Source organism: Centropristis striata, chromosome 16 (genome assembly GCF_030273125.1).
Source record: "Centropristis striata isolate RG_2023a ecotype Rhode Island chromosome 16, C.striata_1.0, whole genome shotgun sequence".
NCBI classification, from domain to species: Eukaryota; Metazoa; Chordata; class Actinopteri; order Perciformes; family Serranidae; genus Centropristis; species Centropristis striata.
The window spans coordinates 2,654,090-2,679,473 of NC_081532.1; the positions used below are offsets into that span (position 1 = coordinate 2,654,090).

The following is a 25,384-nucleotide window of genomic DNA, read 5'->3' on the forward strand; positions in this document are numbered from 1 at the left end:
TGTTTTTTTTTATACCAGACACTGGACCAGACCCCATCAGAAATGTGAAATCCAGTAAAATATCACTTGTGATGGATTCTTGGCCTCCATAAACCAGACCATAAAACACACAGACATCCTGCCACTAACCTTAAACCTTATTTTCTCTATTCGGTTATCTCTTCTTCTGCAAAATCTGGTTTAATTCTGGTGCTTGGTGCATCAGTGTGTGTTTGAACTGTTTCTCTCTCAGGTCTCTATACGTCTGCACAGTGTGACGTCTTTTTTTTTTTTCTTCCCCCCTTTTTCTATTTTACTCTTAAGCTGTTTGAGTTCAGATCCATTTTTAGAGGTGGTAAAGAGGCGCGTTGTTGAGTGGATCCAGTTTCAACAAACATCCGTGAACTATTAATAAATCATGGCTGCTCTACACAGTGGGATGCTGTTGGCGTCACCATGTTTGCGTGTCTGGCTGCGTAAATCATCCCATGAACCATAACCTTATATTTAAACAAGGCTTCCAAACTTTTTCACACTCCCATGAGAGAAAAAAAATAAAAATAAAAGACTATATATCTCTTGTGTGCTGCTGCCACAAACCACCTCCAGTATTTCTTGTGGCCCTGTTGCTTCCCTATCATAGAAAGAAAAGCTTCTAAAAACACTCTTCATTTACATGAAACCTTGACTATAAATGGTAACCCAAGCATGTGAAATTGTAGACCTAACCCGAATTAATCATCCTCCTGTTTTTGCCGCTAACTTAAACTTAAAAAACCGGTTCCTCAATTTGTGGTGCACCCTCCGGGTCATTACTCAAGGGCTCTGGTTGGAGATTTAAACAAAACCAACACCTAGAAGGGAGAACACATTGTAATCAGGCACAGACACACCTACAGGGCCAGGCGAGAGTAAGAGATGGGCTGGAAGAGGAGAAGAGACAGAAAGGGAAAGATTTAAAACAGAAAGGGAAAAGAGGGGTTAACCCTTTGATGCACAACGTATAAACACCTTCTAATGCACAACATGGGGCAAAAATGTTATTTCATGCTGGCTGTTCGTTTGAATATCTTTGTTTTTTGTTACAAAAGATCATTATATCCATTTTTAATTTCATACTTTATGAAGAAAAATATTATTTTTGTATTTTTTGTATTATATCAAGTTTACACACATGGGTCTAAAATGACCTTGTGCATTAGAAGCGTAGTGATACAAAGTGATTCACTAAATTAACAATTTGAGTATATGTGTAACTATGTTTGTCTTATTTTGAAGGTTTAACTTTAAAAGAGTTGTTAGAACCACCAGATTATATTGGAAAATCACATATTTTAACATTTGAGACTTATTAGAACCACCAAATAATAACTTCCATTGGAAAAAACACCAATTTAACAAAATAGGATAGTTAATATTTGTGTCTTCTTTGTCAGGATTTAAATTGGTGACAACATATAAACACCTTCTAATGCACAACATGGGTCAAAAATGACCCGCATTCATTTCTCATGTTATTTCATGCTGGTTGTGTGTTTCAATATCTTTCTTTTTTTTGTTACAAAAGATCATTATATCCATTTTTAATTTCATACTTTATGAAGAAAAATTGTTTTTTTATTATTACATCAAATAGGGGTGTACCATATCGTATCGTTCACGATAATATCGGTATATTTTTTTTATGGTTAAAAAAAATGCATATCATGATATTGGCAACATTCCTACTTCTTGATGTAGTGGAGTAAGGCTAACAATTAAGTTTTAATCACTTACTCTCTGTCGCTAAACACGTGCATCTTTCAAAATAAGAGCATGGTGTGTTAACAGAATCCACCACAGAACTTACAAGAAGACTGTCAAAATAAGATGCCTTAAATAAAACATACAAGAACCTTTATTCTCCTTTACAAAATGTCATTAAAATATGCCCCCGGAACCCCTAAATGGTTATTTTTATTATTTTCTCATACTCAAGAGTCAAGAGTTAAAAAAAATTGTATTTGGCAACTGTTGAGATTTGCACTTCACACTACATTTTATTTATTTATACAGACTTAAAAATATATATATTTTCAATATCTTTTTAAGTATTTTGTAATATCGTGAATAATAATAATAAAAATAGCCTGAAATATTGTGATATTCTTTTAGCCCTAACATCAAGTTTACACACATGGGTCAAAAATGACCTTGTGCATTAGAAGCGTAGTGATAAAAAGTGTTTTTGTTCAAAAAGTAAGAAATGTAAACAAAAAATGAGGATGCATGATGATCAAAAACAAACTAATTGAGGAAAACCTGCAATACTGAATGATGCAAATAATTTACTGCAAAGATATAGAAGATAAAAACTCACTTTAGCCCCATGTTGTGCATCAAAGGGTTAAAGGGAGAAGGTGGAGTGTAGAGGCGGTGATTTGTGACCCACAGGAAACATTTAGTTGGAGCTTTGAGGGACCATAACAGGCCCAGACGCTGTGTGTTTCCTCCTGATAACGCTCACAAAGCTCACATGTACTCTGAGCAGCAAAAACTGGTCCTTTATTGGATGCAGCTGCTGATTTTTTTGATTCAGTTATCATATAAGTTGACCATTGTCAGTCCAAAAGAGGCGAAGAATTACAAGCATTCAGCGTTTTCTGGCATAAAAGGATAAAAAAAAGCCTCATGAGTCTCATTCCCACTTATTTACAGAGCGTGTAAACACACAGATGTTCACAGGAGATGTTAGAAATGGTGAGAAAAGTAAAATAAAGCCTTCTTTGTGAGTGAAATAGAGAATGAATGAGAGCATGATGTGTTTTTTTTCGACTTTCTTTCTTTGCTTTCACTCATCCAGACAGCGAGGACGCTCCATTCTTACAGATTCTGTTTTGAATTCAGTTACAGTGATCGGGATAACACAAAAAAAGTGAGAGATAAAAGACAAAACTGTCCTTGTTCAGTGTGAATCCCACAGTGGTCCAGATAATAGCTCCATCACACCTCCCTGTGCCAAACACTCTTCTTTATCAGCTCTACTCTAAACACCAACCATCTGATAGAATACATCTCTCCGATTAGTTCACGTCTTTGACACCTGATAAACGCACTTTTTCAGAGTGGATATTCTTCCTTTTGATAACAAAAAAAAGTCACACTGGGGGAATTTTTTTTGTGAAGAATGTATCACACGGTGGAGCAGTCGTTAGCTAGAAGGTCCTGGGTTCGATTCCCACCAGGGACCATAGATATATATATAAACACTAGGTGTTTATAGGTGTGGTTAGCATTTAAATAACCATAGATTGCTTAATTTTAAACCGATTTTCAAACGGTTTGGTTTGTTATAAACCTTAGAGTTGTGGTTATGTTCCTGCATACTCAAGAATAATTTATATAAAAATGTATTTAACCCTCTGGAGTCTCCAAAAGCGCCAACGCATGGCTTCTTCATCACATCCAGACGTAAATACAAAGCAGACCAAAAAAAGACACAAAATGACTAAAAAAAAGAAACAAAATGACAAAAAAAAGACACAGAATGACCAAAAAGACAAAAAATAACTACAAAAGACACAAAATAAATAAAAAAAGACACAACAACAGACACAAAATTACCCAAAAAGACACAAAAAAAGACACAAATTACCAAAAAAGACACAAAATGACTTACGAAGACACGAAAAGACATGAAAAGGATTCAAAAATGGACAAAATAGCCCTATAAGACTCCATAGAGTTAAATTATTCTTGAGTATGCAGGAACATAACCACATACATATATACATATATACCAGTGAAACACTGTCAAAGATAAATCCCAACACTTTGTAGTGTCATGGAGCGTTATGGTGAGCAGTAACATTTAATAATAATAATGATGATTCCAACAGCTTCACATTTTCATATAGAACAAACACTTTAAAAGTCCTCCGTAGTCCACTGGAACTGCAGAGCTCACAAAGCAAATATTGTATTTTAATTCAACAAGCAGTGTGACACGCCCCTCGTTTGTGATCATTCGCTTCTAACAGGAAAAAAAAAGTTATTTGGACCCTGATTGTGATTATAGTTCGGCTGCATTTACTGCTTTTATTCCCCGTCAGGTGACAAGACGCGGTCTGCTACCTGCTCATGTATCGGAGGAAGCTTCAAACCTTTTGTATTCCTATTTATACTGTTCTACATGCATTTGAGCATGAAATATGTTAAGTTACTGCACTGTAAACATATTTAAAATTGCAGTTTCATTATATCTGGTTAAGTCCACAGTCCTATATGTGGCCCTGTGGTAGTGAACATGAAAAAGTGTGGCCCCCTGCATTATTAAAGTTGCCCATCCCTGCAATAGGCAATAGGCACAGGGTGAAAAATAAATGGGTTACAAAAATCGTGGGATAAAAATTTAGTTAAAAAAAAACAAAATGTATCACACGTAGTCTGCGAGGGCCCCTTCAAGCTGCTGCTCCTCCCAAACTGCAGATTCCTGCACTCAGCCGGAGGATGATGAGCTAAAATCTCTGCGGCGGGAGATTGAGCGCTGAGTATTAGCTTTGAAGTTAATTTGACATGTGCAATATCACCTGTGAAGGAAAAAAGTGCTGTCGCCTCAGAGGGAGAGAGCCCGGTGTGTGTGAGTGTGTGTGTGTGTGTGTGAGAGTGTGTTAAAGGGAGTGGACTTGCTGGTGAGTGAGTAAATGTGTGTGTGTGTGTGTGTGTGTGTGTGGGTTGAAACATCATTACCTAGGGATCTGAGTACACGGCCAGACATCATTAGGCTTTAAGGCGAGAAAGTCTCCACGGCACCGGTTCTCCAGTCCTCCTGACCCAGCAGACACCACGGGCAGGCTCGCCGTTTAACATCATTTATTTGGGTTTGCGTGCATGCATGTGTGTGTGTGTGTGTGTGTCTCTCTGTCTGTGTGTGTGTCTGTGTGTGTGTGTGTGTGTGTGTGTGTGCATGTTATTTATTTATTTTCCCTGGTAATATGCCTGAGCCTTCATTATAGCTGGAGCCATAACTTTGATAAATCACTTGGGCTCGGGGCCCTCACTGCTTTCACAGTATTAGAAAACTAATTGAAATTCTCTTCCGCCCCCTCCTCTCTCTCTCTTCTCTCTCTTCTGTCTTTCTCCCCCTTTCTTTCTCTCTCTCCCTCTCTCTGTTTTTCACCCTCCTCTCCCTCATTCTCTCCTCCCGTCTCTGTTGCGAGGGCCAAACTGTGCCGTGTTTTTTCAGTAGAATAGAAGCCAAGAGGGGGAAAATGTCATCACTGATTTAATAGGCGTAGTCTTACTCCGAAACACACACCGCGGCCTCTCTCACACACACACACAAACATACACACACACACACAGTGCACTCTGGGGAGTGTTAGGAATCCTGATAATGTCATCATAGGAATCTCCATAATGTAGCCTCTCTCCTGCAGGCTCCGCTCTGACTGCCTCTCCCCTCCTCTGCTCTTGATTAGATGGCGGATGAGATTTTTAGGTTTAGGTTGATGGGATTTAGAGTTTAGTTACTTGTTTCTATGGCCGTGATCCCCCCGCTGTCCCAGGATTGAGGCTCTGTTTGGTCCGTTGCCTGGGATCTCCCAGCTGCCACTGGATTTAGGGTTTAGTCGTCTCATTGTCCATGATCCCCCTGCTGCTACTACATTTGTTTCGTTTGCAGGGATCTCTCTCTCTCTCTGTGCTGCAGCTAAAAATCAGGGTGTGGTTGTTTTTGTTGTGCAGGATCTCCCAGATGAAATTTGTGTTGTTTTATTGTCCGGGATCTGCCTGCTGGATTTAGAGTTTGCTTGTTTTATTGTGCATCTCTGAGCTTGTTGCTAGATTTAGTTGTTTTCTCGTCCAGGATCTCTTCCCCTGTTGACACTGAAGGAATTTCATGGTGTTTTATCCACTTTGTTTCTAATATCCAGACACTGCTGCTGTTTGTGTGACACTCTGGAGCTCTGTGTCCTAGGGTTGTCACAATACTAAAATTTTCTATACTCGATACCATTTTCGATACCACAAGGATAAAAACAAAGACCCCAAAATTTAACAGAAATATTTTTATTAACAAGTAAAAATGCAACATGTAAAAATGAACAGAACCACAGGTTAAATATTTATAATAAAAAACAGTTGTGCAAAAAGAAACTGCAACTATGATAACAAGCTTCAGGTCTGAGGTAGTGCAAAAAATAAATAAATACAATAAACAATAACAACTAGAACAATATTTTTTATGGCTGTATGCTGTGCACAATATTAGGCAAGCTTGATTAAAAAAAAATAACAGTAACTTAAGTGTTCATTCCTTGGCTAGGTATCGATACTTTTGAAAATGAGTATTGTATCCAGATACAACGTTTTAGTATAGATACTTTTCTGAGTATCGATACTTTTGACAACCCTAGTATCCGGATACGATACTCATTTTCAAAAGTATCAATCCAACAACTTATTAAGCAGCTAAATCATACAACCTCAAAATATTTTTTGCACTACCTCAGACCTGAAGCTTGTTATCATAGTTGCAGTTTCTTTTTGCACAACTGTTTTTTACTGTAAATATTTAACCTGTGGTTCTGTTAAATTTTGGGGTCTTTGTTTTTATCCTGGTGGTATCGAAAATGGTGTCGAGTAGCGAATATTTTCCTGAGTATCGGTATCGAGTTGAACATTTTAGTATGGTGACAACCCTAGCTGGGATCTGCTCTCTGGATTTAGAGTTGACTTGTTTTATTGTGCATCTCTGAGCTTGTTGGTAGATTTAGTTGTTTTGTCGTCCAGGATCTCTTCCCCTGTTGACACTGAGGGAGTTTCATGGTGTTTTATCCACTTTGTTTCTAATATCCAGACACTGCTGCTGTTTGTGTGACACTCTGGAGCTCTGTGTCCACCCGGCAACCCCCCGGCAACCCCCCCACCCTCCCACTGTGGCTGAGCTTTGTAGTGTGAAGCCAAAGATTTAGCGATGGAAGAGAAGCAGAGAGTGTGTGTGTGTGTGTGTGTGTGTGTGTGTGTGTGTGTGTGTGTGGACCGGGGTGATCTGGTGGACTCCTGTCAGCACACAAAATTCTCTCGGCAAACATTCCTCTGACGTGATGCAAGCCCCGGAGAGGAGAGCAGCAGCAGCAGTGTGTGTGTGTGTGTGTGTGTGTGTGTGTGTGTGTGTGTGTGTGTGTGTGCTGGTGTGTATTTTCGAGCGGCGGCGTGTGTCTGTTGGCCAGACGGATCCATAGCGGCGCTGCCAGACACACCGCAGGCACATCGCCACACATAAACCAACGGCACACAAGTTGCATGTGTGCGTGGTTAATGAGGATGTGTTGATTGATTAGACTGCAGTAATTAGCTGGAGTGTGAAGGCCTGGAAAGGTCTCCGCTCTGGTGGGAGGGTCCCCTCTGGAGACACACTGAACTGGGCTATGCACCATTACGTTACACACACACACACACACACACACACACAGAAACAGTCCCATCCATATCTCAGATGCGGGATGAGTCATCTTTCAGAGGCAGACCTAATACTGAGTGTGTGTTGGGGACATAAGGATGTTTGCCGCTCTGAGATGTGTGTGTTGCTGAGTGTGTGTGTTTCTGAGTGAGATGTGTGTGTGTTTCTGAGTGTGTGTGTTGCTGTGTGAGATGTGTGTGTTTGAGTGTGTTTCTGAGTGAGGTGTGTGTGTGTTTCTGAGTGTGTGTGTTGCTGTGTGAGATGTGTGTGTTTGAGTGTGTTTCTGAGTGAGGTGTGTGTGTTGCTGAGTGAGGTGTGTGTGTTGCTGAGTGAGGTGTGTGTGTTTCTGAGTGAGGTGTGTGTGTTTCTGAGTGAGGTGTGTGTGTTTGAGTGTGTGTTTCTGAGTGAGGTGTGTGTGTTTCTGAGTGAGGTGTGTGTGTTTCTGAGTGAGGTGTGTGTGTTTCTGAGTGAGGTGTGTGTGTTTGAGTGTGTGTTTCTGAGTGAGGTGTGTGTGTTTCTGAGTGAGGTGTGTGTGTTTCTGAGTGAGGTGTGTGTGTTTGAGTGTGTGTTTCTGAGTGAGGTGTGTGTGTGTTTCTGAGTGAGGTGTGTGTGTTGCTGAGTGAGGTGTGTGTGTTTCTGAGTGAGGTGTGTGTGTTGCTGAGTGAGGTGTGTGTGTTGCTGAGTGTGTGTGTTGCTGTGTGAGATGTGTGTGTTTTTGAGTGAGATGTGTGTGTTGCTGTGTGTGTTTCTGAGTGATGTGTGTGTGTGTGTGTGTGTGTGTTTCTGTGTGAGATGTGTGTGTTTCTGAGTGAGGTGTGTGTGTTCCTGAGTGAGATGTGTGTGTTTCTGAGTGATGTGTGTGTGTGTGTGTGTGTGTGTGTGTGTGTGTGTGTGTGTGTGTGTGTGTGTGTGTGTGTGTGTGTGTGTGTGTGTGTGTGTGTGTGTGTGTGTGTGTGTGTGTGTGTGTGTGTGTGTGTGTGTGTGTGTGTGTGTGTGTGTGTGTGTGTGTGTGTGTGTGTGTGTGTGTGTGTGTGTGTGTGTGTGTGTGTGTGTGTGTGTTTTTCTGTGTGAGATTAGTGTGTTTCTGAGTGAGGTGTGTGTGTTCCTGAGTGAGATGTGTGTGTTCCTGAGTGAGATGTGTGTGTTTCTGAGTGATGTGTGTGTGTTTCTGAGTGAGATGTGTGTGTTTCAGGGTGAGATGTGTGTGTTTCTGAGTGTGTGTTGTTGTGTGAGATGTGTGTGTTTCTGAGTGTGTGAGATGTGTGTGTGTTTCTGAGTGTGTGAGATGTGTGTGTGTTTCTGAGTGTGTGAGATGTGTGTGTGTTTCTGAGTGTGTGAGATGTGTGTGTGTTTCTGAGTGTGTGAGATGTGTGTGTTTCTGAGTGAGATGTGTGTGTTTGTGTGTGTGTTTCTGAGTGAGTGAGATGTGTGTGTGTTTCTGAGTGAGTGAGATGTGTGTGTGTTTCTCAGTGATGTGTGTGTGTGTGTGTGTGTGTGTGTGTGTGTGTGTGTGTGTGATGTGCTTGTGCCAGCAGTTTTCTCTTCCTGTGCCCTGAACACTGACCCGATCCTCCGGCTGACAAATCAACTCTCTCCTTCGTCTCCTCCTCCTCCTCGTTTGTATTTGTAGTTTCTCCTCCTATCAGCTGACCAGATCGTCTTTGTGCATCACGGAGCGAGCCGCTTCTAGTAAAATGCAAATAATGTGGTATTAAGTGTGGCAACCTCAGTCTGAAGCCTCCTTCCTCCTGCTGACTGTAGAGGCTGCAGACTGAAGCGCTGCAGGAAAGTGTTGTAGACAGCGCCACCACATGGACGACCTGGGGATTACACAACATGCAGATTATTATTTCACTTCTAACTCCTCGTCTGTTTCATTTGATGTGAGGAGTCAAGAAATTACTAATTGCCAGTGAAAACATAAAGAAAACACAAAAAAGCAAAAAAATACAGTACTTGTTTTTACAGTTTGTGTTGCTGCTGCTGTTGTTTGTTTTCTTACTTTAATATTTATTGATCACCACTTCACAATAACACTGGACTGAAATGCACAACTCATATATTCTCCAATTCTCTGCCACTTTAACATGTTTGCACTACTAGTTTTTTACTTTGGTCTTTGGTGTCTTATACTATTTATTTATTTATGTTTAATCTTTATCTATTCCATGTTATTATTCTACAGCATTACCTTGTCTGTTTTACTCTGTGCTTGTGCAGCTGCAACCCCATAGGGGATCAATAAAGAAATATCTATAGATGGATGGATGGATGGATGGATAGACAGGAACTTTATCAATCCTTCGGGAAGGTTTCCTCAGGAAATTGCAATTCCAGCAGCAGCACAACACCGATACAATAAAATAGAATAGAATAAAGTTAAAAACTAGTCAGAATGTGCAAAATTACAGAGTTCAAGAGACAATAAAATACCATTTAAAATATAAATACAAGGAAATATATACTATAACAACAGTGCAGAATTAGTGCAAGACTATGAAATGTAGAGCTGCAACAATTATTCGATTAATTGAACAATAATCGACTATTAAATTCATCGTCAACAACTAGTTTTTTTTAAGACAATAAGTCCAAATTCTCTGATTTCAGTGTCTTCAATGTGAATATTTCTGGTTTCCTTGTTCTTTGATCTTGTGGTTTGGGAAACACTGATTGATATTTTTCAACATTTTATTGAATAAACAACAAATCGTTTAAATAATCGTCAGATTAATCGATAATGGGAATAATAGTTAGTTGCAGCACTAATTAAATGTATAAAACGACCATGTTGTGGTTGTTGTTGTGTTGCGGGTCAGACCTGGAGCTCCTCCCTGACCTCTGACCTCCTTTGCCGCCCCCTATCTCCAAGTGAGACGAGTCGGACAATAATGTGTTAATCTTTATTCTCTCTTTGTCCCCAACAGGAAGTTCTACTACATCACTCTGCTGAGGGACCCCGTGTCTCGATACCTCAGCGAGTGGCGCCACGTGCAGCGAGGCGCCACGTGGAAAACCTCGCTGCACATGTGTGATGGGCGGACCCCGACGCCCGAGGAGCTGCCCTCCTGCTACGAGGGCACCGACTGGTCGGGCTGCACCCTGCAGCAGTTCATGGACTGTCCCTACAACCTGGCCAACAACAGACAGGTACGCAGAGAAAAAACAGCTTTCACATGGGGCAGGGCGATATGGACCAAAAGTCATATCCCCATATATTTAGGCTGAATATCGATATATATCTTGATATTTTTATTGCAAAGTGAGAGCAAATGTTCAGTCAAAGTCAAATATGACATGTCACAAGTAGTTTTATTGAAACAGTTTATTTAAGTGAACATAAATACTGTTTAACAACAGGAGTACCTTTTTTTTTTTTTTTTTTTTTAAGTCAAAGCTCCATAAAGTGCACATTTAAATAAAAAAAATCTTAAATAAAAGCAGCCTATGAAATAAAATAGCACCTAGTATCTTTTTCTGAAATAGTTGAAGGATTAAGTTTTTTATTTTGCACAATAATAAGACAAAAAGAAAAATATAAAGAAATAGCAACAAAAGGAAGGTGCAAGGTAGTGGCAAGAAACCCATAAGAGCTTATACAGGCCTCTACCTATAGTAAAATTCACAAGTTAAATTGAAAAACAAGTAACTATGAATATAAATAAATAATAATATATTTATATGAGAAAAGAATAACGACCATAACAAAATAACTAAATATTCATATATAAACATTCATATATAAACAAAGAAAAAAAAGAACTATGTTGATGCTATATGTTCTAATTCCATATCACATTTAGAAATATATCGATTTACTTTTTATATCGATTTATCGCCCAGCCCTACTTTCACTGTGATGAACTCCAGTAGAAACCACCAGACGCTTTGATGCAGAGCAGTCAGAGAGTCACTCTGAGCTTCAGACGCTGTGACGTGTTGCAGGACTGTCACTCTGACGTCCTCTGAACTGGAGCTGCTGCAGTCGTGTGGAGGAATGCTCCAGAGAACCATAAATCCTCACTCATTCACTCTGGCTGTGGGCTTCTCTTGGCCATTTGGACAAAGTATCAGTTTTACTGCAAACACTGAGAGGAGCTGATTTCAGTCTTTATGCTGCCATTTATCTCTGATGCCTACCTAGATAAAGATAAACCCTCGTTCTGAGACAACTTCTAGTTTATTTTGCTTTGTTTTGTTAGCCAAAATTACATTGCTAGACAGCATTAAACAGGTGCATCTCAAGAAATTAGAATATAATCATATCTGGGCATTATTTTATTTAAACTCAATAAAAAAAATAACTTTTTTTAATGGAATAGTGATACTAGGGCAGAGCATTTGGAGAAAGGGGCTAGGTTTGCTCCTTATAATTGATAGAGTAAAAAATAAAAATTTAAACGATAAAATTACATTTTAACATGTACATGCATACTGTTTGTAGATTGGATATTCAACGAATGTGTAAAAATAAATATCATTGATATTACTATTATTGAGTCTTTTTTTTAATTTTTTTTACAAAAGATGTATTGTACTTTGCCACAAAAGCACAATACAGGTGCATCTCAATAAATTAGAATATCATAGAAAAGTTTATTTATGTCAGGTATTCAATTAAAAAAGGGCTAAATAACACATTATATATATATATATATATATATATATATATAGATCCATTACACACAGAATGAAACATTTCATGTCTTCATTTATTTCATTTCTTCTAATTATAATGATTATGGCTTATATTTAATGAAGACCTAAAATTCAGTGTCTCAAAAAATGTAATATTACAAAAGACCTATTTTAAAAAGTATTGAAGTATTAAAGCAGTGTTTAATATGTAAATAAAGTAGGAAAAAGTATGTCCATCTAAATGACTCAATACTTGGTTGGAGCAGTTTGACTTGAACTACTGGAAATTGACTTTTTCATCATATTCTAATGTATTGAGATGATCCTGTAAATCCAAAAATGTTTTTTAAAAATCCCATGTAAATACAGGGAATACATGTCTGGCAGTAAAAAAAAACTAAAATTGTGTATTTAATGTGCATTTATTTCAACTTCTAAAGATTGAAAAAATACTAATTTGGAAACAAAAAATGAGCTAACGGAGAAATTTGAATCAGCTAGAATCGCTGTAATTCCAAAAATGTATGAAATATATAGGATGAGTTGCATATTAAGTGCTTGCACTCTCTCTCACTCTCTCTCACACACACACACACACACACACACACACACACACACTCTCACACACACACACACAGTGAGGAGTTCGCCTGCTGGCCATAAACACCTTGAATTCACACCTTCCTTTCTGATGGCTTTCTCAGTCTCCCACCTAAACGTGTTGGCCGCTTATCTCACCTGAGCCCCAGGCTGTTATTACTCAGGGTCCCAGGCTTAGAGATGTGACACACACACACACACACACACACACACACACACACACACACACACACACACACACTCTCGAGGCATCCCCTGTGAAGCCTCATCAGTATGCGGTCCCTGCCTCTGTACTGTAACTCAGCCGCTCCAGAATCCACTCGGTGATAAAGTGATGTCTCATTCTGGAACAAACTCACCAGAATATAAACCACTTCACTTTATTTAGTACGATGTGTGATCAGGAAATCTGAACAGGAAGTGATTAACGACACTGCAAGGTTGATGTTGCATATAGTCTAATGATTTTAATCTATAAATTGTAAAGGCAAGAAGAAAAACACATCTGTAACAACTCTGAAGTCTGTAATATTTACTTCTTACTGCTTAAATTTTGTTTTCATTTCTTACCGTTAATGTAAAGCTGCATTCTGTGCATGGAAGGTCGTTAATCATCAAAAAAATTATTAAAAATACATGCATTATCATTTAAAATGTGATTTTGATAGAAAAGTTATATATTAAGCATTAACCCTGATAAAAAAAACCTAATATTTTTAGTGGTTTTAAGTGAGTAAAGCAGTGGTGCAGCAACAAGTCTGGGACAAAATCACTAATATGAAGCTTAAAACTGTTCCAGCATTATTTGAAAGCTATCAAGGTGTTTAAATGGTCAGCATAAGAAGGAAACTTCTTTTTAGCATTCAATTTGTTTCCACATAATCACTAAAAGCTTCTGGAAACACAGAAGTCGGAAGAACAACTTCCCAGAGCAGAGAAGCCTGTGAATGCTCTTAATAAGTTGTGTAAAGAATGAAAAAGAGAGAGTTTGCTGCATTAAATAGACATGAACGGAAACTCAAACTGTTGTAGAAATTGTCAGATGCAACACAGAACAACGTCTAATGTTTTGGAGGAGAGTTTTGCAGCAAAGAGAAGAATCCTGATGCCTGTCATGGATTTAAAATCAATACTATGTACACATTTTTGAGTATGTTTAGACTAGCCTGGTAGGAACATATCACCATCTAGAAATTGGCAACCAAGTCTCATTACAGGCTCTATAATCACTCATAATACTATATAGAATCATCATGTAATATGGAATCTGGAAAATGCTCTAAATGTAAAACCAGTTTGAGTTTTTGTTGCAATAATTTGGTCACCAGCAGTAAAAAAACCACCAAGTAAAACCACAGAAATGGAGGAAAAAAACAGCACTGTTACATTTTTTTTAGTACGAGGTGCCATTTTTATTCAATTAATCACCTAGTTGATTGACAGGAATGTATATATTTATTATTTAAATAGTTTCAGCCATGAATAGGACACAGAAGCCAAACATTTTTTGGTTCCAGCTTCTCCGAAGTGACTTTTTCTGATTTTCTTTGTCATTTATGAGAGCAGAATGAATATCTGAAGGTTTTTGAACTGTAAGTCGAACAAAAAAAACAAGCACAAAGGGGGATTTTTTTCACCTTCTTGTTTGATTGTCCCTTTGAACCTTTTGCTCTGTAATCTTTTCTCAGAACCTTCCCGTCACAGACGTTTCAACACACTTCTTTGATTTAAAAGTGAATTCTTTCACACTGTCATTCAAGCAAACATCCACTTATTCCTCTAACGTCCTTCACTCCCTCCTCTTCTTCTTCTTCTTCTTCTTGTTTTCTGCAGGTTCGTATGTTAGCCGACCTGAGCCTGGTCGGCTGCTACAACATGTCCACGGTTCCAGAGAAGAAGAGGGCCCAGCTGCTCCTGGAGTCGGCCAAGAAGAACCTCCGAGACATGGCCTTCTTCGGTCTGACGGAGTACCAGAGGAAAACCCAGTTCCTGTTTGAACGAACCTTCAGGTTACGCTTCATCAGGCCGTTCATGCAGTACAACAGCACCAGAGCTGCTGGGGTCGACCTGGACAACGCCACCGTGAGTCTGATGCTGCTCACGATTCTCTTATTAGCCGTGTTTCCTTTAGGGTAAAGAGTGTCCACCAGGAAAGTCTCAGGCCACGCCCTCTTAAAAGTTGCTCACTCTGCGTGTCTCTATTACAAAAAGGCCCCCAGAGGGATTTAGAGACTCTGGAGGTGACGTATGGTTTTAGATCGTTGTGATGGATTAAACACGGGAGACTCAACTGTGGCCGCTGTCGCTAGCTGTGCACAAAGTCAGCAGCTGATCATACACAAAGCAGCATGGCTAATTATGCATAGCGTCTCCACTGATCATAAACATAGTGATGGTGAATTAACCGGCATCACTAACTGTGCACAGAGTGTCTGGTGCTTGTTGTAAACAAACAGAGATCGCTAAGTGAACACCTCCTGCAGCAGCAGCACATACACACTGTACTGCTACAGAGCTAACTGTTAGCCTGTTAGCACATACACACTGTACTGCTACAGAGCTAACTGTTAGCCTGTTAGCACATACACACTGTACTGCTACAGAGCAAACTGTTAGCCTGTTAGCATATACACACTGTACTGCTACAGAGCTAACTGTTAGTCTGTTAGCAATTTGCAGACTGGACGCTATGGGGTTAACATCCCCTCCGGCTCTGCAAATGGGAGAGACTGCTGCAGGAGGACTGTGCCGATTCGACTCGTTCTTACTCTTGTTAACGCGGCTTGTTAAGAAGAGTAAGAACGAGTCTCCAAAAGTCTCCAATAACACCAGAAAAAGTCGCTGGATTTGTCTCCAGTCGCTTTTTTGAAAAATAGTCGCTAAGGTCGTCTGAAAAGTCATTAAATATAGCAACTAAGTTGCTAAGTTGGCAACACTGCTTCGCCAGCTTTTACCAAAGTTGCATGTTGTTGTGGCGTCGAGTACTACGTCACATCCTGCTTAGCGTTCTATCCAATCAGCAACCAGGCTTTTTTCAGGGGAGAAAAACGTCCCCGCCCCCTGGTGGTTGGTGGACTACTGGTGTAGAAAGTGCTTGATTAGATATGCAGGAGAGACGCAATTTAAAATGGAAATATCGCCGACGATCAGGTTAATTTAATCGTGGCGGCCAAAATCGTGATCACGATTAAAATTTGACCAATTGTGCAGCCCTAAAAGACAGGAGATCTCCATATTTGAGAGGCTGAAAACAGCAATTTTCTGCCATTTTTCCATGAAAAATGACCTCAAACAGTCAGTTATTGTTCCATCTATCGACTAACTATTGCAGCTCTAGTTAAAATCAGCTCTACCTCTCTCAGCTACATTAACTACCTGCTGAAAATACTGTATGCTGCAGTTTTGCTTTGAATGCAGGTTTTTCCTTGTAATAATAGAGTATTTTTATATTGTTGTATTGGTGCTTTAACCGGCATAAAGCATCTGAGTATCTCTTCCATCACTGGAGAAGGCTCTTACAGTAACTATGAGCTACTCTTAATGTAAATAATGCACTCTATTGTATCATTCTAGTGTTTGTGTTTTCCTCCAAAAGGGTTAAAAAGGAAAAAAAGTCATATTATTGGGTTTTGTTATGACCAAGAACTCTATTAGAAAATAAGAATGTGAGACGCAGCACATTCAGCGAGAGACAGAAAAATAAAACAGATCAAACAAGAGTGAAAAATAATCTGGGAAAGAAAAGTAGAAAATGAGAAGCAGAGGAAACACAGGGGTCTTCTATTGCTGTGAAATGAGTTGGAATGACTGTCGACGTTTATAAAAAAAAAAAAAAAAAGAAACAGCAGCTTCAAACACGTTCTTCACACTTTGATTGGTCCAGTGTGGGAGTTCTTAGGCTCAATTCCCAGCAAAATAAAATCTCCAGTACACAGCCGACTGGTGATTTAGACTTCAAAACCAGTTGGGAGGATTGGAAATCAAATATGCGGCGCTGACGGAGGCTGTGGAAAGGTGGGCCGCGGTTATTATCACACACAACAAGAAAAAAAAAGAGAAAAAGAAAATATCACGTGGTGAAGTCTGACAGGTGGAGGAGGCTGTGAGTGAAAATTTGTTTTTAAAAGTAGCTTTCAAATTAAATACTTCTAAAGGCGCCGCGTGAAATTGTGACAGTGTTTAATTATTTCTAAAAAAGTCAAATAATTACATCAGCAGGCGATAAGCAGGATATTTACTTTACACTTTCCTGCAGAGCGGCTGAAAGCATTTCTACTCCTCGTGGCTTCAAGGTCCCAGTGAGTCATTTCTGATTGGTTTCTACTGCTGCAGATACATCAGGAGACTTTAAAAAACAGATTTGGAAAAGACTCCTGGAGAACTATCAGCTCACATCTAAAGACAAGTTTACAGTTTCTAGTCTCACACTGAGATTTTAGACAGACTGTCAATCTTGCAGGGTCACTATTTATATTTTTTTCCTACCATGCAAATTTGGTTTACTGCATGATCAGACTTTACCATTATTGAATCGAACCATTAGCATTAGCATAACCATAGCAGACCATTGCTGAATAAATGTTACAATCTACAGACATTTTTTACAGTGTACACTGTAAAAAAATTCTGTTTTTTACAGAAAAAAACAGCAGCTGTGGTTTCCAGAATAATTCTGCAAAAAATACAGTACAAATGTAAACAACTTTGCAGAACAACTTGTACATTTTACTGGTATTCAGTGTACAATAAATAATAACTGAATGTTAATTTACTGGGATTCAATGCACAATAAAAATGTATGTAAATTTTGCATAAATAATGAGTATAAAAGCAGCATCATCCTGTTAAATTAGCAGTAAAGGACGCTATAATCTACAACTTTAAAATTTATTTTGTTTTTTTAAATTACTACAGTTTTAGGATGTAAAATGTACAAGTTGTTCAGTAAAGATGTTTAGATTAGATTAGATTAGATTCAACTTTATTGTCATTGAACAGAGTACAAGTACTAGGACAACGAAATGTAGTTTAGCATCTAACCAGAAGTGCAGAGTAGTAAAGTGCAGGGTATTTACATATGAACACAGAGTATAAATATAGTGCAGGTATGAACATATGTACTACATTTTCAACTCTATACCGATACTCAGGAAAATATTCGATACTCGATACCATTTTCGATACCACCAGGATAAAAACAAAGACCCCAAAATTTAACAGAAATATTTTTATTAACAAGAAAAATGCAACATGTGAAAATGAACAGAATCACAGGTTAAATATTTATAATGAAAAACAGTTGTGCAAAAAGAAACTGCAACAAGCTTTAGATACTCGATACTTTTGAAAATGAGTATCGTATCCGATAAAACGTTTTAGTATCGATACTTTTTGAGTATGGATACTTTTGACAACCCTAATATGTACTGTATTTTTTACAGAAATATTCTGGTAACCACAGCTGCAGCACAGTTTTTTCACAGCCTTTTCTCCCTCCATTTATCAAACACGTTTGATATGATCCAAACCCAAGACTAGGAAAAGACTGATATGAAACAGTGCAGATTGGTTTAATACTTTTTCCTTGACTGTATTTTTGGTCATTTTGTGTCTTTTTTTTATAATTTTTACATCTATTTTTGGTAATTTTGTGTCTTTTTTTTATCATTTTTACATCTATTTTTGATCATTTTGTGTCTTTTTTTTTTAACATTTTTACATCTATTTTGGGTGATTTTGTGTCTTTTTTGATCATTTTTACATCTATTTTTGATCATTTTGTGTATTTTTTAGTCATTTTTACATCTATTTTGTGTCATTTTGTGTCTTTTTCGATAATTTTGTGTCCTTTTTTTGGTCATTTTTGCATCGACAGTCATGGAAACATTCTTGATAATAACCAAAATCATTATGAATAAAACCATGTTGTGTTACGTCTCTGAGACTTGAGATAATATCAAACACGTTTGATATGATCCAAACCAAGACTAGGAAAAGACTGATATGAAACAGAGAACTACCTTAAACTTACCGATGGAGATCCAGTAAACCTCCTAGATTTACTGAAGACTTCCAGCTTGTAGTCTGGGACTGGGGACATCTTTAGGAGTAAGCCCAGCATTAGTTCCGTGGCGACTTCTCTCTGATACATATTAGATGTTTGAGACGACTCGGCGGCGTTGTCTTCCTGTCTCCGTGGCGTGTCGTCCTTTCCCCCCCACGCTGCCGATCAAACATCTCTAATTTTCTAACAGTGATGCGGCGCGTCTCTTCCCTCTGTTGTCGCACACATTGCTCACAAATGATATCCAGCAGTCCATCAAAGGTTTCAAAGGGATTCTCCTAATTAAACACATTTCCCCCTCAATGTTTGAATCCACACTCTGCAGATGAAACATGCCAACAAAGCCAGCTGCATCGCACAACCCGACATCAAACACGTTTGTTATCTGGCTCCACATATTGCCAGCACACTTCCTTCCTCTGATCCCTCTCTCGTGCTGGAAGTCCTGTAAAGCTTTTGTACAAATGTCATATAATAGGACGTTTCCACTGCAGGAACTTTCCCAGGTGGCCAAGAATTCACCATCTTTATGTGTTATGAGTTTCTCTCTGAAGCTCTATTCACACCAAGAGCAGCAGAAAGTTTCTTCTCGCTTTACTTTCACAACTTTGACCATCAATGGATCAATGTGGTTATTTACATTACTCACTCCAGATGTAGATAATGTTGCTTTCCACTATTTCTTGGCTGAAATAACTCATTATGCTGCTAAGTCCCATATACAGCCATGGAAAAAATGATTAGACCACCCTTTTTCTTCAATATCTTGTTCATTTTAATGCCTGGTACATCTAAAGGTACATTTGTTTGGACAAATATAATGATAACAACAAAAATAGCTGCTAAGAGTTTAATTTAAGAGCTGATATCTAGACATTTAACATGGTTTTATTGATATTGATTTTGGTTATTAGCAGTCTTTTGTTGGGACTTTTTTCTCCCCTGAAAAAAGCCTGCTTACTGATTGGATAGAGCGCTAAGCAGGAAGTGACGTAGTACTCGTAGTAAAAGCCGGCGAAGCAGTGTTGCCAACTTAGCAACTTTGTTGCTATATTAAGCAACTTTTCAGACCCCCTTAGCGACTATTTTTCAAAAAAGCGACTGGAGACAAATCCAGCTACTGTTTCTGTTTTTCCTCCTGCAGCAGTCTCTCCCAGCTGCAGAGCCGGAGGGGATGTTAACCCCTTAGCGTCCAGTCTGCAAATTGCTAATAGGCAAACAGTTAGCTCTGTAGCAGTACAGTGTGTATGTGCTAACAGGCTAACAGTTAGCTCTGTAGCAGTACAGTGTGTATGTGCTAGCAGGCTAACAGTTAGCTCTGTAGCAGTACAGTGTGTATGTGCTAACAGGCTAACAGTTAGCTCTGTAGCAGTACAGTGTGTATGTGCTAACAGGCTAACAGTTAGCTCTGTAGCAGTACAGTGTGTATGTGCTAACAGGCTAACAGTTAGCTCTGTAGCAGTACAGTGTGTATGTGCTAACAGGCTAACAGTTAGCTCTGTAGCAGTACAGTGTGTATGTGCAAACAGGCTAACAGTTAGCTCTGTAGCAGTACAGTTTGTATGTGCTAACAGGCTAACAGTTAGCTCTGTAGCAGTACAGTGTGTATGTGCTGCTGCTGCAGGAGGTGTTCACTTAGCGATCTCTGTTTGTTTACAACAAGCACCAGACACTCTGTGCACAGTTAGTGATGCCGGTTAATTCACCATAACAATGTTTATGATCAGCAGAGACGCTGTGCATAATCAGCCATGCTGCTTTGTTTATGATCAGAAAACCATACGTCACCTCTGGAGTCTCTAAATCCCTCTGGGGGCCTTTTTGTAGTGGAGACACTACAGTGCCCGGTGGATGCTCTTCCCCCTAAATGAAACACAGTTATGGATGGCTAAAACTTCCCATTTGGTCTTTCCTCACTGTTTTCCTTCCTATCTTGTGTCTTTTTTCTTCTAAAACTGAACCCTTTCTCCTCATGCTGCAGGTGCAGCGCATCGAGGAGCTGAACGAGCTGGACATGGAGCTGTACGACTACGCCCGGGACCTCTTCCAGCAGCGCTACCAGTACACCCGCCAGCAGGAGCGGCGGCAGCAGCGCATCAAGAACCACCTGCAGCAAAGCCACCAGGGCCTGGGCCTGGGGGTCGGCCTGTGGCCCTCCCACAGCCGCCAGAGCTCCGTGTCCACGCTGGAGGACGGCGGCGGCGGCGGCGGCGAGGGGGAGGAGCAGCGGGAGGAGGGCGAGGAGGGAGGAAGAACGGAGGAGGCGGGCAGCAGGCTCCCCACTGAGGACTACATGAACCAGATCATCAACCGCTGGTAGCAGCAGAATGAGAACAAACACACAGACATGCATATGTAATGTGAAACACACACACACACACATGTACACACACACACACACACACACACACACACACACAGTGGCGCCTGCATCAAAAGACCCGAGTGACAAACAGACTTTACTGGAGTTGGGCTGCAGGAATGAGAGTCGCAGTGGTTGCTATGGAAACCTGGGCTTGGTCGATTGCATCAGCTCACATTATTGAGGTTCGCCCAGTTGTTATTAGCACCCGCTTGCCCTTTCCTCCCCCCTCCTCCTCAGTCTCTCCTATCATCATTACCGACTGAGACGAGAGATATTTTTAAGAGTTGCTGACAACCGAGTATCTCCTCCATCTCCTCCTCTTCCTCCTCCTCCTCCTCCTCCTATTCCTCTCGTTCTCTGTGGCCTAATATGGAGCATGAGAAAATAAAATTAAGTCTGTGAATTCCCACTAACTCTTGCTGAAAAAAGGACCAGTCTACTTCCTGGAAGCTATAAAAGTACGCTGAGCTTGAACAGAACAAAGAAACCGGTGGGAGGACACGAGAGACTGAACCCTGAAAAAGGATGAAAAGAAGATAAAAGTTGGACTGAGTTGTGTAATAAAGCTTTCTGCTTACGAAAAAAAAAAAAAAAAAATCAGCCATTTCACCCATGAACACGCTTTAGTCATGAAATAATGACATTTTTAGGATGATTTGTATTTTCCTTTTATTTTTTTGTTGTTTTTTGCTTTTTTTAAAGCAGAATTGTAATAACACTGAGACCAATATTGCTGCCTACAGAAAAGTGATTCCTTTATTTCTTTATTTTTATTGGTTTTATAAGTCAAAGCTAATTATTAATGGATGGGATTGATGTACAATGGACCATAGCCATTACTGAAGCCTTGTATCTGAGGGGGGCGGGGCGGGGCGGGGAGGGGGGCGTGGCCTGTTTCTCTGTTTAACCCTTTGATGCACAACATATAAACACCTTCTAATGGTTCCAAAATGAGCCGCATTCATTTCTCATGTTATTTCATTCTGGCTGTGTGTTTGACATCTTTTTTATTATTACAACAGATCATTTTTTCAATTTTAATTTCATATTTTATGAAGAAAAATAGTTTTTGTATTATTACATCAAGTTTACACACATGGGTCAAAAATGACCTTGTGCATTAGAAGCATAGTGATAAAAAAAAGTGATTCAGTAAATTAACAATTTGAGTATATGTGTAACTATGTTTGTCTTATTTTGAAGGTTTAACTTTAAAAGAGTTGTTAGAACCACCAGATTACATTGGAAAATCACATATTTTAACATTTGAGACTTATTAGAGACACCAAATAATCATTTCCATTGGAAAAACACCAATTTAACAAAATAAGATATTTTAATATTTAATATTTGTGTTTTCTTTGTCAGGATTTAAATTGGTGACAGCATATAAACACCTTCTAATGCACAACATCGGTCAAAAATGACCTTGTGCATTAGAAATGTAATGATACAAAAAAAAAGTGATTCACTAAATTAACAATTTGAGTATATGTGTAACTATGTTTGTCTTATTTTGAAGGTTTAACTTCAAAAGATTACAGATTACATTGAAAAATCACATATTTTTAACATTTGAGACCAAATAATAATTTCCATTGGAAAAAAACACCAATTTAACAAAATAGGATAGTTAATATTTGTGTCTTCTTGGTCAGCTTTTTAAACTGGTGACAACATATAAACACCTTCTAATGCACAACATGGGTCAAAAATGACCTTGTGCATTAGAAGAGTAGTGACACAAAAAGGGGTTTTATTCAAAAAGTAAGAAATAAAAACAAGAAATTAGAATGCATGATGATCAAAAACAAACAAAACCTGCAATACTGAATAAATGCAAATAATTTATTGCATCATTCGTATATATCGGGTCACTTTAGACCATGTTGTGTTGTGCATCAAAGGGTTAAAGGTTCCCAAAGCTCCCGTCGCTTAACAAGTTCATTATTCCTCCTTTTCTCTCCTTTTTTTGTGCGTCTCAGTCCTGCAGAGAATGACAGCCAATTACAGAGCCGGCTAGCACATAGGTGTGAAGAAATCAAAGGCAGGGAGAGGGAGGAAGAGGAGGAGGAGGAAGAGGAGTGAGTGTGCTGCAGGTTGTTGCCAGGAAGCGTGCTGTGCTGTGCTGTGTGAGCGGCGAGCGCTTTGGAAACCTTAAACTCAGACAAACGCTGGAGATGGGAGTCGTTGTGGAACTGCTGGTCACCATGGCGATGTGAGCCCTTAATGTAGCGGGTGGCATTTTCAATTTCTCCTCTTTTTTTTTTTCTTTCGTCCTGACCAAAAGCTCTGAAACGAGCCTCCTTCCCACCTGCTGAAAGGGCGACTCACGGCGCGGTGACCTGCAGTTGGTTAGCGAGCGGCGTTTTAGTTTTAATCTGGAGAAGAAGGACGGGCCGAGGTAGCAGTGCCTCTACGTACTGGGAGCATAGTCAACATAGTTATTGCCACACTGCAAAAAAAAAGGTCTAAAAACAAGATAAAACACTCAATCTGAGGGGGATTATCACCCTGCATGGACATTTAAATGGAAAAACACTCAGAATATTAATAATTGTATTTTTCTTTTCTTTTCACTTTTATTTTATCTTATTTTTTTGTGTTTTTGTTGACTTTTACATGCTCGAAATAAAAATCTCAATCAATCAATAATTATTTAGAAATTTAGGGGGGAAAATAGGGAAAAATCTGAGATTAAAGTGGTAAATTTACATGGAAAAACACTTATGCTATTATATATATAATATTATAAATTTCAAAACAATTATGAATATTCTGAAGAAAAATTTGAGTAAATCTGAGATCATAGATTAACATGGAAAAACACTCAAATATTCATAATTATTTAGAAATGTATGGGGGGAAAATCTGAGAAAAAAGTGGTAAATTTACATGGAAAAACACTTTCAAAATAATTATAAATATTCTGAAGGAAAATTGAGTAAATTTGAGATTCAAATGGTAGATTAACATGGAAAAAATTCTCAAATATTCATAATTATTTAGAAATGTATGGGGGGGAAATAGGAAAAATCTGAGATTAAAGTGGTACATTTACATGGAAAAACACATTTATACTATTATATATATTATATTATACATTTCAAAATAATTATGAATATTCTGAAGAAAAAATTGGAGTAAATCTGAGATTAAAATGGTCGATTCACATGGAAAAACACTCAGAATATTCATAATTATTTAGAAATGTAGGGGGAAAAATCTGAGATTAAAGATGAAAATTTACATGGAAAATGCTTATAAATTTCAAAACAATTATGAATATTCTGAAGAAAAAATTGGAAGAAAACTGAGATTAAAGTGGTGAATAAACATGGAAAAATGCTTATACATTTTAAAATAATTATGAATAGTGTGTGTTAGATAATTAATCTTATTTTAAGAGTTAATCTCTTATTTTAAGTGTTCAACATGCTTATTTCTAGATTTAATAATCTTAATTTAATAAATCTTGTCAAGGTGAATTATCTGTCCATGCAGCAAGATCATTTCCCTCAGATTTACTGTTTTATCTGTTTTTAAACCTTTTTTGCAGTGCAGATATTACGTCTGCATTATACTACAGTAATTTCTCTGACTACTCGTGTGTGTGTGTGTGTGTGTGTGTGTGTATGAGTGTGTGTTTCTGTGTGTGTATATAATATGTACAGTATGCCTCTGATTGGCGTATGTGTATGCCTTTGTAAATAGTGTGCCTGACAGGGAGAGGATGTCTTTTGTGAATGATTGACGGGTTCCATGACCAATTATCTTGCCATTATTATGATTTTTATTTTTTGGGTGGTGGTGGTGGAGGGGCGGGGCCACGAGACCCTCCAACAGCAGCGATGCAAGCCAGTAAAACTCCCCTTTAACCCTTTTCTTCTTGTTTCCTCCCATGACGTACTGTAGTTACACATGAGGATTAAAATGATCTAAAAAATCCTAATTTTATTTTTTATTTTTTTGTTTCAAATGTGCCGTGTGACACGTCTTTACTCTTGACATATTAAAGTCGGGTTGGGTTTCGATAGCCGGCGCAAAATTCTGTAAACGAATCAGGAATTAAAACTGTTTTATTTTAATTTGCAATGTGAACATACAGTCATGGAAAGAATTATAAAAAACACCCTTGTTTTCTTCAGTTTCGTGTTCATTTTAATGTCTGGTTCAACTAAAGGTACATTTGTTTGGACAAATATAATGATAACGACAAAAAAATAACTGATAAGAGTTTAATTTAAAAGCTGATATCTAGACATTTAACATGGTTTTATTGATGCCAATGATTTTG

General features: G+C 38.6%; 1 protein-coding gene across 1 annotated transcript in view; it reads left to right on the forward strand.

The window, feature by feature from the left end:
- Nucleotides 1-21,894, forward strand: part of hs6st1a (heparan sulfate 6-O-sulfotransferase 1a) — a 112,002-nt gene extending 90,108 nt beyond the window's left edge. Inside the window, exons 2-4 of the mRNA XM_059352879.1 lie at nucleotides 10,348-10,570; nucleotides 14,492-14,740; nucleotides 20,704-21,894. Of these exons, the coding sequence (XP_059208862.1) occupies nucleotides 10,348-10,570; nucleotides 14,492-14,740; nucleotides 20,704-21,042 (811 nt within the window). The 3' untranslated portion in view covers nucleotides 21,043-21,894. The remainder of the gene's footprint in view (nucleotides 1-10,347; nucleotides 10,571-14,491; nucleotides 14,741-20,703) is intronic.
- The last annotated feature ends 3,490 nt before the right edge of the window (nucleotides 21,895-25,384 follow it).